This window comes from Mercurialis annua, linkage group LG2 (assembly GCF_937616625.2).
Source record: "Mercurialis annua linkage group LG2, ddMerAnnu1.2, whole genome shotgun sequence".
NCBI classification, from domain to species: domain Eukaryota; kingdom Viridiplantae; phylum Streptophyta; class Magnoliopsida; order Malpighiales; family Euphorbiaceae; genus Mercurialis; species Mercurialis annua.
The window spans coordinates 51,780,445-51,795,076 of record NC_065571.1 but is presented as its reverse complement, the minus strand read 5'-3'; the positions used below and the strand labels follow the sequence as shown (position 1 = coordinate 51,795,076).

The 14,632-nt window shown below is 31.1% G+C and overlaps 1 protein-coding gene and 1 non-coding gene across 2 annotated transcripts; one reads left to right on the top strand and one right to left on the bottom strand.

Annotated features, from left to right (window-relative positions):
• The first annotated feature begins 558 nt into the window (after window positions 1–558).
• On the top strand, window positions 559–666 carry LOC126670810 (small nucleolar RNA R71). Its single transcript, XR_007638806.1, has one exon. It is a non-coding gene; the product is annotated as a small nucleolar RNA R71 (small nucleolar RNA).
• Window positions 667–9,868: 9,202 nt separating this feature from the next.
• On the bottom strand, window positions 9,869–14,376 carry LOC126668704 (serine/threonine-protein kinase STY8-like). Its single transcript, XM_056104708.1, has 5 exons — window positions 14,158–14,376; window positions 13,505–13,822; window positions 12,456–12,969; window positions 11,027–11,169; window positions 9,869–10,102 (listed from the first exon to the last, which is right to left on the bottom strand). The coding sequence occupies exons 1-5, from the start codon at window positions 14,374–14,376 to the stop codon at window positions 9,902–9,904; spliced, it is 1,395 nt and encodes a 464-aa protein (XP_055960683.1). The 3' UTR covers window positions 9,869–9,901.
• Between the last annotated feature and the right edge of the window lie 256 nt (window positions 14,377–14,632).

Sequence of the window (14,632 nt, the reverse complement as noted above, 5' to 3'; positions counted from 1 at the left end):
GGGCCTATTTCCTCCTTGGAAACTAGGACCCGCTTGTTGATTTGCTTGCACATTGCCTTGGCCCTCTTGATTCCTCCATCCGAAGTTAGGATGGTTTCTCCAACCCGGATTATAAGTATTCGAGTAAGGATCATTCCCTTGGCGTTGACCTCCCACATAATTCACTTGTTCGCTCCACGCTTGACCCGTGGCATAGCACTCACTACTTCCATGATTGAAATCCCCACAATGCTCACAACCTACTTGGACATACGCGACCGGAGCATTCCGTAGGGCCACTTGCTTCTTCAAGGCATCAACTTGACTTTGCAAAGAGGCATTCATAGCTTTCATCGCTTCAAACTCCTTGGATTGGTCAAGTGTCATTAATGTCTTTTGAGCCGGTGGTCTTCTCCTTTCCGAGGACCAAGTGCTACTAACCATAGCCAATTTCTCAATCAACTCATTAGCCTCATCAAGCGTCTTTTGCATCAAAGAACCTCCCGCGGACGAATCAATGGTAGATCTTGTAATCTCACCCAAGCCATTATAGAATATTTGAAGCACATGCTCCCTTACAAGTCGATGATGAGGTACGTGCCTTTGAAGATCCTTGAACCTCTCCCAAATTTCATAGAGAGATTCCCCTTCATATTGGTAATAATCAATGATGTCCTTTGTCAACTTTGCGGTTCTCCCCATCGGAAAGTACTTGTGAAGGAAAGCTTGAGCAAGATCCCGCCAATTGTGGATTGATGCATTAGGTAATGACCGAAGCCACAAGCTTGCCTTATCTCTTAGTGAGAATGGAAACATCTGAAACTTGATTTGATCGGAGGTGACATTATGGAGCTTGAATGTGTCCAACACTCCCAAGAACTTGGCTATGTGTTCATTCGGATCCTCACTTGCTAACCCAAAGAATTGGCACCGATTCTCTAGGAGTTGAATCGTGCTAGGCTTGATTTCAAAAGTAGCCGCGGTGACCGGTCTTGCAAAGCACCCATAGGTGGCATTATCCACATCCGGGAGGAAGAAATCCCCCAAAGTTTGTCTTTGTGCTTGATGGCCTTGAACTTGAGGGTGATTGTCCCCTTGTTGCTCTTGCCGATTTCTCTCATCGAGTGGAGGAGGCGGATGTTGCCTCACTCCATCGTATTGAGGGTGATATTGCTCCTCCTCATAATTATCATCCCCATGTTCCATGATAACGGGTCTACGATTCTCCCTTCTCATACTTCTCTCAAATCTCCCGAGGTTGTCTTGGAACGGTTCTAGCGGAAGATTGGCCCTTCGTGTATTGTGCATACACTATAGTTGATCTCCTACACAAACCACAACAAACAAACCACGCGTAAATCCGGAAAGAAGCAAAAACAACAAAAGTGATAAAAACAGAAAATAGAGCTAACTCGACCGAACAATAACTAATTTCAATCAATCAATAAACACTCAACACTCCCCGGCAACGGCGCCAAAAACTTGTTGAGCAAAAAGCACAACTTGTAATAATCCGGAAGTCGGAATCGATCCCACGAGGAGTGAATCTAGAGCGATTGATGAGAATGAACTTTAGTTGCGATTCAATTCGTTTAGCATAATAGACAATTGGAATTTGAATTCAAGTATCAATTTAACAATAGCAATTAACTAAAACAAAACTTTCAATTAACAATTAATCAACAATTCTAGAAGACTAAAGCGCTTAAACAATTACGGATAACTCAATTAATAAAAGGGTTTGGAGGTCGAAACTACGCTTAGGTCATGCAATCAATAGTTCGGGTCTAGGGCTTCAACAAGTGAACCGAGCGTTCCTAAAGCATAACTCCCGCTCTCTCGAGCCTCAAGGAGTTATAAAATCACAAACAAGCCAACTAACCAAGCCTAATCCACTCTCGTGGCACTAAACACGATTAACAAGCCAATTGGCGATTAACAATCCACTCTAAGGTTTCCTAATTTCTAACCCACTCTCATGGTGTCATTAATTAGGATCCTAATTGATCTATCCAATTAATTAACCTTCTCTCAAAGTGTTAACCAACCTAGAATCATGCTTTAGGTAGCTAATCTAAAACAAGCATTAGGGAAATCAATTAGAACACAACAATAAGCCCAAACCCTAACCCAAATCATACATTTCTAAACTTCATTTCAACCCCCAAACAAAGGGGTTTTAGCCAACCATGGCTAAAACAACAAACATCAAGCAAATAGAATAATAAATCATTGAGAGATAGATCTAATTACCTTTGTAGAAACCCAAGCCAATAACATTCAATAAGATAATACTTCAATAATAAAATGAGAATAAATCTTCAATAGAAAAAGCTTAAGTATTCAACAATGGAGGAAAATATGAAAATCTGGAAATTCTATTGAAGAAGGCAAGGACTAAACTTAGGGATTTCTAAAATTAGGAGAAGATTCAAAAGTACACTAATAGAATAAAGTTTAGGGAAATCTTACATACCTAAAATAGAGATAAGGCCCCTTATATAGTACTTACAAAAGAAGGAAAAAGACAAACAATCATTTAACATGTGTTGGGCCCAAAATAGCAAATTAATAAAGCCTTGTTGTATCTTGAAATAAGATTTCCCCATTCCAGCAAGCCCAAGCTCGAATAGAGCTCCTTAGGCTAAATGAGGAGCCCGATTCGAGCTGCCATTTTCTGCTCCGGATCTCGATCTTCAAACCTTCGCAACTCGGTGTAGAAATGTCCGATTGAGTCGATTCTTGAACCGTTGGAAAGCTTAGGACGTCTACTTTAACTTTCATGAAGATCACGAGTTCATTTGAGGCTTCTAACTAGTCAAAATCGGTCAATTAGTGCCCAGAGGTCAGCTTTTCAGATTTGCAAATGAGCTTCCGCATCGCTTTTGTCGTGTTTCCCAACTTTTGCACCAAAATGCTTCCGCAATGCTCCTAAGTAACTGAAATATTAAAACACGTAATAAGGCATTCGAAATACCATAAAACCGTGATAAAACGTTAATAAAGCATGCGGAAACGACACTAAAGATAGGAGTAAAATACTCCTATCAGCGGGCTGGCCTTCTAATATTGTAAAGAAACAACGTAAGCCCGCCCAAGCCTGCCCCGAGCCTGTAAAAATAGTAAATTTGGGCCGGGCTTGGATAGTATTTAAAGTCCGAACCGGACTTGGGCGGGCTTGGGCTTGCCTTTAAAAAAGTCAAGCCATGCCCGAGCCCGCTCAAACCCGGCCCATAAACAGGTTTAATTGAAATGCACGACTTTTTATTTTGTTTCAAATCTATTACTAAAGTAAATTTCGGTGTATTTTTTCTAGCTAAAAATTACTAATCTTATATACTCTAACTGAAAAATAATAATATCTAATGACGATTTATATTTCATTAATAGTTTAGTGAAAAATGTCGATAAGAATACACTGAAATGATAGATTTGAAAAAAAATAAAAGGTCATGATTTTATATAACAACTTTTAAATGTCGTGATTAAAATAGAATTTCGTATAAAGATCGTGATTTTTTTATGATATTAACTTATGTTTATATTGAAATTTATAATAAAATAGTATAACACTCTTAAATTATTTATAGTATAGAAAATAGTGTTACTCTATTTTAGTGTATAAAATAATATTGGATTGGAGACCATATTTCATAAAGAAAAATGGTTTGGTGTATATGGTGAAGATGACGCTTTTAAGCAAGAAAACCACATTCCAATATAGAAAATGTGCACATGCGCTATCAGGAAAATAGTGTTAAAGGACACTGACAAATTTCAATTTACGGAATTATTTTATATCAAACTATATACTATTAAAATTGAAGCATGGCAAATTAAAATATCAAATCTAAAAATATTAATTGTAAACTTTTAAATTAATTTATGTTTACTGCATAAAAAACACATATAAACATCATTGTAAGTGGACGGTTAAATGTTTGGTTCAAACTTGTCAATCGAGTGGCCTTATAATACATTTTAGAGCAGAAGTCCGAATCAACTTATTTTTATTAATATGTTAAAAAAAAGCTTATTTTAATTTAAATTTCAAATGCCTGGAACTGAATCCAACTCTGGTATTCTCTATTAAATTTAATTAGACTAATAGCTAGAAAATATAGTTGCAAAAACTAGATTGTATGAACGTTCTTACAAAATTACTTTTTGATGCCAATATATTTGCATACATTTATTATTCATATACAGTTTTACAGTTTTAGAGCAAATTGTTATGTTTTTTTTGTTCAATAAATCAAAAGGAGAGGGGCTTATATTAAAATGATTTTATACTAACTACTACTCACAGTCAACAACAAGCAAATACAGTCGACCCTCTAATAGTTAATATTCTATAAATTAATAATTCTAATAATTAATAAAAAATTGAGAGAACCAACTTCGTTCCATGTCAGATAATTAATAATTCTATTATCTAATAATTAATAAACTTAAAATATATTCTACATGAATATTAATTATTAGAGAGATTTTTTTTAAAAAAATATATAATAATTGATGATTTATTTGAGGTAATCATGTCCGGCTTTAAGTATAGGCCACTAAGGCCTATTCCTAGGGCCACAAATTTTAAAGAGCCCCATAATTATATGGGGTCCATAGGAAAAATAAATGTTATATTAAAATTTTATTAATTTTTTTGTGATAGATGAAATTTTCATTTTTAAAATTTAATTAGGTCTTTTAGTAATTAGAAAATAAATTTTAAAGGGTCTCTTTTATAGTAGTAAATGTTGTAATTTATATTTAAAAATAAATTAGGCTCTTTTAATAATAATTTATAGCAATACAAACAAGAGTAAATTACAGTTTATATATATATTCTTTTTATATAAAAAATGTTTTTTTAAAAGAAATGATATAAAAATTTACTAAAATTCTATCGATATTTACCAAAAATCTACTAATATTTATCAATAATCTACCGAGAGAGTACCTTTATAAAGTGAAAAAGAACATATTTTTAAGAAAAAAATAAAACGAGTTTATTTTTACGAACAATTTTACAAAAATAGATTTTATTTATAAAAAAAACTAAGATCTCGCCTAGGGCCTCGGTTCATCTAAGGCCCGCCCTGAAGGTAATACTAATCTTAATTCATAAAATGTAAGTTAAAATATCATCTAATTATAACTTTTTTATTCTTTTGAGAAATTTTAAAAGAAGTTATTAGATAAACAATTTAAAGTAAGTAAAGTATCTTTAGTATAAAAAATATTAAAAATTATTTTACTTTATGAATACAACTTCTTAATAATTGTTTTTTAATTTGATATCAATTGATATTTTTTAAATTGAATATAAAATTATTTATTTTAAATTGAGTGATTGTAAAATGTATTTATTTAGTTTTTTTATAATATAATATTAATATTAGGTCTATTGATGTAGAATTTTTAAAATATCTTTTATAATTTTTTTTATACAAATTCAATAAATTAATAATTCTAATAATTAATAAATTTTTAATCCATCATGTGTATTAATTATCAGAGGGTCGACTGTAAATAAAACTCCAGCTAAATTAAATTTTGAACTATCTAAACACGTAGAACTTTACTTTTTTAAAACATCTTCTGATTTTGGATTAGTATCTTTAAAGATAACATTGTTTCTCTTCTGCCAAATGTAAGTAAACACAAGAACAAAAGGCAATGCGCCTTACTCTGTCGCTAATATTTTTTCCTCCGTACTTTCTAGGAAACCGACTCACTTCTCTGTTCCAGCTAAGAGGATCGCTATAAATCCTACAGGCAGCAAGCACTTGCTTCCAAACTGTAGCAGAGAAAACACACTCAAAGAAATGTGTTTGGCAGATTCAGTGCAGCTATTACAGAGCACACCTGCTAACGGATCCTCATCTATATTATCTTTTGGCCCTATTATTTAAACCATTATAAATAGCCATCCACATAATAAAACTATGTGTAGGGATGATTAGGAGTTTCTACACAATATAATACAAGGAAACATGAGATACAACAGGAAGCAAATTATTCCATGCAGTTTTGATGGAGAAGTTCTTGTTCTTACCTGATTTAAAAAGAACTTTATACTCCTCATTTAAGTTATTAAAAGTAGGCCGATGCTGTAAAAAGGCCAAATCTTTCACAAAAGTTCCACAAAAGTTCTGACCTTTCAATTTTATCGATTTTGGCCAGAAACAGATTATTTTGCTTCGATTTTGTCCAACACTCAATTGACAATCAATTTTGTTGATGTGGCGCATACATGTGCCACACAATAGGCCACCGTGGCAATTATCAGGTCAAAAGTGCATTTAAGTTCTTAATGTTTAAAAAAATTACCAATTTCATACTTATAAATTTTTTTAACATATTTTACCCAATTAAATACCACTTGCACCATTTTAGGCTGCCTCTCCCGTTTCCTGACAGTCCCATTTTTTTTCAATCGATCCATCACAGTCGCCGGAATTTTTTTTCAACCAAACTAATTTAGAATACTAAAATTTTATGTGCCAATTTATTTGAAAAAATTTTAAAAATATATTTTTTTTTCAAAAAACGGAGGAGCTGTTGCTCCAAAAACGAGGAGCAGCACCAGGCGAGGAGCAGATCTGCTCCTCACTGGAGGAGCAGATGCTCCGGAAAAAAAATCGGAAAAAATTTGTCTGCGATGGGACGAGATGATTATTTAATTAGTTTTAATATATAATTTTATTTTTTAAAGATAAAATAAATGAAGAAGAGGGTGAAAATGTATTAAAAAAATTATAAAAATAAAATTGGTAAATATTATAAAAGTTAAGTTGAAACAATTTAAAATTAAAGGGTGTAAATAGTTGTTTTAAAAAAAATTAAGAATTTATTTGCACTTTAACCTAATAAGTGCCATGGTGGCACATTGTGTGGCACGCCACGTAGGCGCCACATCAACAAAATTATTTGTCAATTGAGGGTTGGACAAAATTGAAACAAAATAATCTGTTTCTGGCCAAAATCGATAAAATTAAAAGTTTATGTCTTTTGTGTAACTTTTGTAAAAAGTTTTACGTTTTTATAATTTTTGGCTTGTGCAGAAATTCCCAAACTTTTTATAATGTTCCAGTAACTAAGCCTTTTCAGCTTGTTTTAAATCACCCAAAGGGGTCAAAGAGAACACTTATCAATAAGTAAAAACCAAATTTACTTTAGAACTGCAGCTTTATTCCATAAATCAATTTTCCTAATGCCCAAAACACCTTCCTTTTTCTTGCTACAAACAACATTCCAGGAAATTTTACCATATTTCCTTCCATTTGAGTTACCTCTCCAATGAAAAGATCTACTATTACTAAAATTATTATTAAAAATATTAAAATTATTTTATATTACCCGTGCAATGCACAAACATCGACCTAATTCAAAATATAATAATAAAACACATATTAAATTCGTATAGATCATATTGTTCAAAAAGTTATATTCTTATTGATCTAGTATAAAATATTTAAAATTTATATTGATTTATTCGATATGCATAATATTATACTGATGTAAATAGAAAAAGTTTTTCTTGTAGTAGACATGTGATATAGTGTAGTAAAAGAATGGGTGCTTAATTGCGCAAAAGGACAACTATAAGGTGTTGAAAGTTGAGCTGGAATTACTATCTATGATGAAGTTTTTTTTCTGTACGATAATAGTTTATGAGATATAATTAACCGGAGAAAATGATATTGGCACATTTATGAACGCATATATCTTTTTATTGTGTCTGATTTTATTTTAAAATTTATTATAACTAATAATGAATGAATTATATTTTTAATATTAAATTTAATCAAACATATTTTCATATGAATGTTGTTCTATGTTAATTATTATTTTCTTTTGAAATATTTTCTCATTATTGCAAAAAACCTCACTCAACTGCAAAATTCATTTGAAAATTTTAGACAAAAAATCGTATATATTCATAGTTTCAACAAAAACATTTTTATAAAAATATTATGACAATTTAATCCTTTTACGGTTTATCACAATTATATTTAAGTTTCAATATAAACTTATTCTAGATACTTATTCTTATACTTAAAGAATTAATTTTTACCAAGGCAGAAGGTATAAAAAAATCCTCGATTTTTTCTCAAAGGTGTAATTCAACCCTTTTATTTTTTTAGGCACAATTAAACCCCTGTGTTTTTAAAATTGAACAATTAAATCCTTGTTATTTTTAAAATCGAACAAATAAACCCTTTTAATTTACTTTTGGGACACTTACTCCCTCAAATTTTTGATAAATTTTTTAAATATTAAAATTATTTTTGAACTTCTTTCTTGTATTATAATGAGAGACATATCAGTCATTAACAAATGTTTCTAATGATGCTGGATGAAAGGGGTTATTTGTTCTATTTGAAAACAAAAAGAGCTTAATTATACTTTAAAAAAGTCAAAGCACTGATTTGTATTTTTATAAAAACTACGAGGGTTTTTTGTACCTTTTGCCTTTAACCAATGAATGGTCAATTACCAATGAAGCGTCATATATTATAAATTAATATGTCCAATCGAAATGAGTTTTTTAAAATTATTTTTATTATTTGGGTCATAATATGAATATATAGAATCACTTTGTCAGAATTTGAACTGAATACAATAATTCCATAAAGTTGAAAATGATATTTTTTAAATAAATTTTAAAGGTAATCAAACAGAAAAATTATAGTTTATACTTAATTGTTTTAAGTATCGTATAGTATCTAAACACGTGGATTCTTAAGATATATATAATTGAGTTATTATTCCTTTTTTGAGACACTAGCAGACACTTTACACGTTATTGATTGCAAAAGAACAAGAAAATAATTCTTGCCGATTTAAATTATCTTATAATTAATTATGTTTTTTTGGAACTAAGCTTATAAACTCTTATAAACGGTGAATAAAACAATGGTTTAGCATATGCAGGAACAGATTGAATAGAATATACGTGTAGAAAATCAAAACGGATTTTTAAACTAGATACGGCATGCCATTTTTATGGTGTTTGAGAACAATAATCACTATAAGACATTTTAGTCAAAGTTGGAAATTATATAGATAATTTAATATATGTTTGGTATATGAATGTGAAGATGTTGAATACATAGATAAAACAAATGTAAGAAATTATTTCTTTTTAATCGGAATTCAACTAGGGTTAGTTATCCAACCCTAACTTCAATTTAGTAACAAGGATTGAAGAACTAGACCTTCAACCGGAAATTGGCCAACTGTTTATTCAGACCAACCTTAAGAACTGAAAATCCATTTCAATTGGATTCAACCGACGAACCGGACTGAACCGACGAAGCATGAGTATTTAAAAACCATATGAAACAATTACACACATATTTTTTCTTAAGAAAAAGTTTGATATTAGGCAATTTACTTTGATATTTTTAGTATTTTCTTTTTAAATTTTTTAGTACTAGACAATTTTATTTTAATTTTTTTGATATTAGACCATAAATATTGCTAAAAAGATCATAAACCATACAAATTAGATTCATTTTTTTATATAGTTACTTAACCGATTCAACCAGGCCATTGAGCTGGTTGAATTAGTTGCCACAATGATTCGCCCTATATTCTGTTTCCAAAATACAATTCAATGAAGCTCCTTCTTTCTCCTTTCCTTCCTCTCTTCCGTCGATACTGTTTTCTATTATATAATATGTGTTAGTTGATGTTTAATATTTAACTATGGATGAAATGTATGATCTCATGTACATGAGAATTTCTTTTAAACCAATAACAAAACTTTTAGGTCAAGTTCCCCATATTAAATTAGTACTATCACACAAAAGAAAATTGATATTGATAATATTTTTAGTTAAACTAGAGTTTAATATTGATCAACATTAGAAAGCTGGTGCTGATAATTGACCATATCATAAATTAATTAAAAGTATTAATTAGGTAAACATGAGCAACTGTGGTCTATGATTCTTAGCTGAATTGTTTTTAGGACAGAAGTGATGGTACCAAAGGATGGTCTAACAGAAGGATCTTGATCCCATGATGCACAAATTAGGTTGATGAGTGGGCCTTTTTGATCCTCTGCAGCTGGAAGCATGGGCCTCAGCTTCCCTTCTGCAACTTCCAGACCAATCTGATTTCACCATTTTATAAACACAATTATTAGAAATAATCAAATTATTTTATAAACTGCCATCAAAAGATGGAGACAGCTTTCATTTTATTAATTAAATAGATTTATATTTTATTCATGCTTCAAGCCTAAATATTAGTGTACAGAGGTATGTATTAAAGATAATGAAATTGTAATCACTTAACAATTTAAAAAAGGACAAAAAAATTTAAAATAAATTAAGTATAGAGACTAAATAAAAACAAAACAATTAAATAAGGATTTTACGATTCGCCGCCCTAAATTACTACCTACCACCCTAAGAAATTATCCTTTTACCCCTTAAGTAAAAAAAAAAGCTTCTCTCAAATTGATTCGAATAAACCGATTAAAAAAACGGATAACGCTTACGATTCGCCGGAAAACGAATATCCACCATCTGAAACTAGCGTATTCAGATTTTCCTAAATAAATTCTGTATTTTAAATTTATTTATTTATTTGAATTGGGCCAGCGCCCTTGGATGGCGTTGGCCCAGTAAGGGACGATTGTCCCTACGAGCCAGCGCCCTGGGCCAGCGCTACCAAGGGCGCTGGCCCAATAAAAAATATTTAAAACAAATTAAAAAAATAAAAACGCAAAATCGATTATTTATCGGAGGTTTCCGTCCTTTATCTCGGTTAAATCCCGGCATTTTTGTTATAGATCCGCTCGGTTTTCGTCAAATTTTTGGTTGAGTTGATCAGAGGATTGAGTTTTTTTGTTTTTAAAAATAAAATTGGGTTAGGGGTATTTAGGTAAAAAATAAGGCGAGGCGATGGATAGTAATTTAGTAATCCACTTAAAAAAAACATATAAATAAAATTTATAAAATACAGGAGCCTAAAAAATATTTAGCTTCAAAATATTGAATCATGGATACATTTTGAAAGATAAATTCCATACCTTGGTGGGACCAAAATCTGTTTCTATGTAGGGATGATTGCCGGTTATAATCTCGTTAAGTATAATACTGAAGCTGTAAACATCGCACTTTTCATTATATGGCTCGCATCGAATCACTTCAGGCGCCATATAAACATATGTTCCTGATCACAAAGTTAATCTAATCAACATTAAGAACATTCTTAAACACTTGAACAGTATTCCCTCCGTTTAATTTAGTTAAAAGACTTTAATTTATACAAAAATAATATCTAAACTTTAATTTTTATTTAATCCAAATCACTACAAAATTTTCATATTAAAAATAAGTTGCTATAGCTATCGGTATATTGCTGTGTAAGAGCATCTCCAATGAACTCTCTAATATTGTCAAACTCTTTAAATTAAAGAGTTTGACAATAAATTAGGAGTCCAATGAACTCTCTATTTTTTATATTTAGAGTAGAGAGTAAAAATGGCTCTCCACATGTAGAGAGCCATTTTCACTCTCTACTTCATTTTTCAACTAGTAAAATTTTAAATTTTAAAAATAAGGTGGTTATTTTTACTTTTAAATATTATATTTTTACTTTTAGTAAAAAAACTGAATAAATAAATGAATAAAAAATTAAATAAAAAAATTATTTTATTAATATTTAATATTTTATTAATTTTTTTTTATGAAAACAAAATAAAATAAAATTTAATATTAGAGAGGCAATTAATTTAATATTATTACTATTTAATACTTTTATTTTATTATTAATTATTAAAATTATATACAATGAAAAACTAATATTAAAGAGTCCATTGGAGTAAAATTTTAAATATCACTCTTTATCTTTAAGATGCTCTTTATTTTATAAAAGATGCTCTTTATTTTAAAGAATACCATTGTGGATGCTCTAAGATGCCATATAGTTACCAACATAACAGTATATTCTAAATTCAAAATAATATTCCCTCCCTCCAGGCCACTTTAAAAGAGAGATATTTATTTTACACATAGATTAAAAAGACATTTATTTATTTAGTTATTGTTAATTTACCCCTACTAATTATGGTATTGTAAATGGTGTTTAGATTATAGCCATTAATGTTAAAAGGAGAATAGTGGATAAAAGAGAAAATTCAAGAAAGAAATAAAAGCAAAGTGTTTTATTAATAAAAACATACAACTAGTTTTTATTTTATTTTTATGATAAATTAATTTATATTTGAAAAATATTTAATAAGATTTTCTGTCACTACAAAATTAATTTTAACAAAACTTATAAAAAACTTATAAATTAGATAGATAATTTTATATTAATTTTTCCTTCAATTAGGGAGTAGATTGTCGAAATTATTTTTTTAAAGATATTCTATCAGTTTAGTCAAAGTTAATTTAACTTTTCTAAATATATAATTCCACCTCGTATCATATCAGAAACTTAATAGTATAAATTACCAGTTTCACCGGTGAGTGCCATTTCTTCATCGCCAAGAAATCTCGCATGACCAAAATCAGCAACCCTAACATGAAAAGCATCGTCCAAAAATATATTACTAGGTTTAAGATCCCGATGAATCACTTTAGGTTTTTGCTCATGAAGATACTGCATTGCTTGAGCAATCTCTAAAGCTCTCCCAATCCTCTCTTTAAACGGAGGCAGTGGACTCAATCTCTCTTTTCGCCTACCTTTATTCGATCCATGAAGCCATTCTTTAAGTGTTAACCCTAAATACTCTGTCACAATCCAAGCATGACTCGGAGGATCAAGGCATGCGCCCATAAGCTGCAGTACGAATCTGTGGCGCTGTTTCGATAGAGTTTCGAGTTCTTGAGCGAAAAAGGCGACACCGCTTTCGTTGGAGAGGAAAAAATCTGGGTTTATGCATTTTACTGCAACGTCAAGCCCTCGCCAAACGGCTTTGTATATTTCTGCTGTGCTTCCTTGCCCTATTTTTTCTTGCACTTCAATCTGCACATATTTTCAAATAGACTAATAAACTTGAGCTGCAAGTAATCTCTAGGATTAGGGTTTTTTCGTCTGTTTGGTGCCAAATGTTTGCTTCCAGTTTCAATTTGATACCCAATCTTCAATTTCTATATTGCTATCATATTAATTTACATTTCAGACGTTGGTTTTGAATAAATTCAGATTGATACATGCTGACCAGGTACCATCACAGGAATAAAAATTGAAGTTCCGATATCAAATTTATATTGTTCTTCCATCTAGACTTATTTTCAAATAGAAAAATAAACGTTAGCTCGATATCATCTTTAGAATTAGGGTTATTCGCCCGTATTGTACTAAACTTTTGCTCCTAATTTCAGTTTGATCTAATGAAATTTCAGTTTGTATTAAATTGATGGTAAATTTAATTTATATTGCAAAAAAATAGTTCTTATATAGGTTCAAACTGATGCATGCTGATGTGATATATACACATCAGTATACATACGACTCGAGTTTGAGCCCGATTAGGATCAAAGGATTTTAGTATTCATACCTCACAATGATCAATATACCATCCGTTCATCTTGGCTTGACAAATAAGGGCAGAGAGGTCGGAATTTTTGTGATCAATTGGAATGGGAGAATAGAATTGGGGACTCGCATTAGCGGTGAGAAAAGGAGAAGAAACTACAGGAGATTCTTGTGGGTTAGGATCATTTTTAATATTCTTGTGAAGTATGAGGTCCAAAAACCCATGATCTTGGGCTACTTGAAGACAGTATTTTAAGTAGTCATGTGTTCTTTCCATTCTCTTTCTGTACATTATCCTCAGCTCCTTCTGCTTTACAACTTCCTTTTCTAGATCTTCCACCTTCAAAATCCAAATTTAGATTTAGCAAATTACAGCATGAGATGCATATCTAGGTTCTATTTTGTAAGTTTAACCTAAAATTTACAGATTTGTAAATGCACCAACTGCACCTAGTGTATAGATGCATGCCGGGTTAAAAATATTCGCAATTACAGATTTCTACTAATTATTTTAGGTTGAAACCCGTTTAATTTTGTGGCATATGCATGTTATAACAAATAATGAATGAGTCATATTTATTTTGACATTGATTGTCTTGTCCGAGTAGCTATAGGTCAACACTACACGAATATGAAAATTAACCCTTAGCTAGTTAATTTAAATTTTGAACCAACCTGTTGCTCCAGCAAAGACTTAGGGCGCTGCTGACTCTGGGTAGTTGAAAGAGTAGAACCCATGCTCATACAGTCATTGGCGCTCCTACACAATCCTCGGCGTGAACGCGAGGTTCTGGCGACTGGTTCGCCCTTTTTATGGGGGAGATTCGCCGCCGGATCCCGCTTCGGACTGAAAAGATAGGACTTCTTAGGTTGGTTGTTGCCTGCAACAATCATGTTGTGTTCGTCAATCCTTTGATTAATTATGGCGCTAACTTAAATACATGGCTCAATCTTGCTTATAAACTAATCTAATGCTTGTGTTATTTGGTAACTAATAAGAAGACAAATTTTTGGCGGATATCGTAATGTGAAAATAAATAAATTTAGTTGACATTATATTAATGTTAACAAGATACAAATATGCAATGATTTCTTTTTCCTTTAGGATTGTGAACTTCAATGCTTTAATATATGCAATAGCAGAGCTGAA

Bases quoted from the DNA above. Each gene is read 5' to 3' on its own strand.
- LOC126668704 (XM_056104708.1), bottom strand. From the start codon at position 14,376: ATGATTGTTGCAGGCAACAACCAACCTAAGAAGTCCTATCTTTTCAGT. The intron at 13,823-14,157 runs GTTGGTTCAAAA...TGGATTTTGAAG, and splicing joins AGTCTTTGCTGGAGCAACAG to GTGGAAGATCTAGAAAAGGA. The intron at 12,970-13,504 runs GTATGAATACTA...AAATATGTGCAG, and splicing joins GGTATATTGATCATTGTGAG to ATTGAAGTGCAAGAAAAAAT.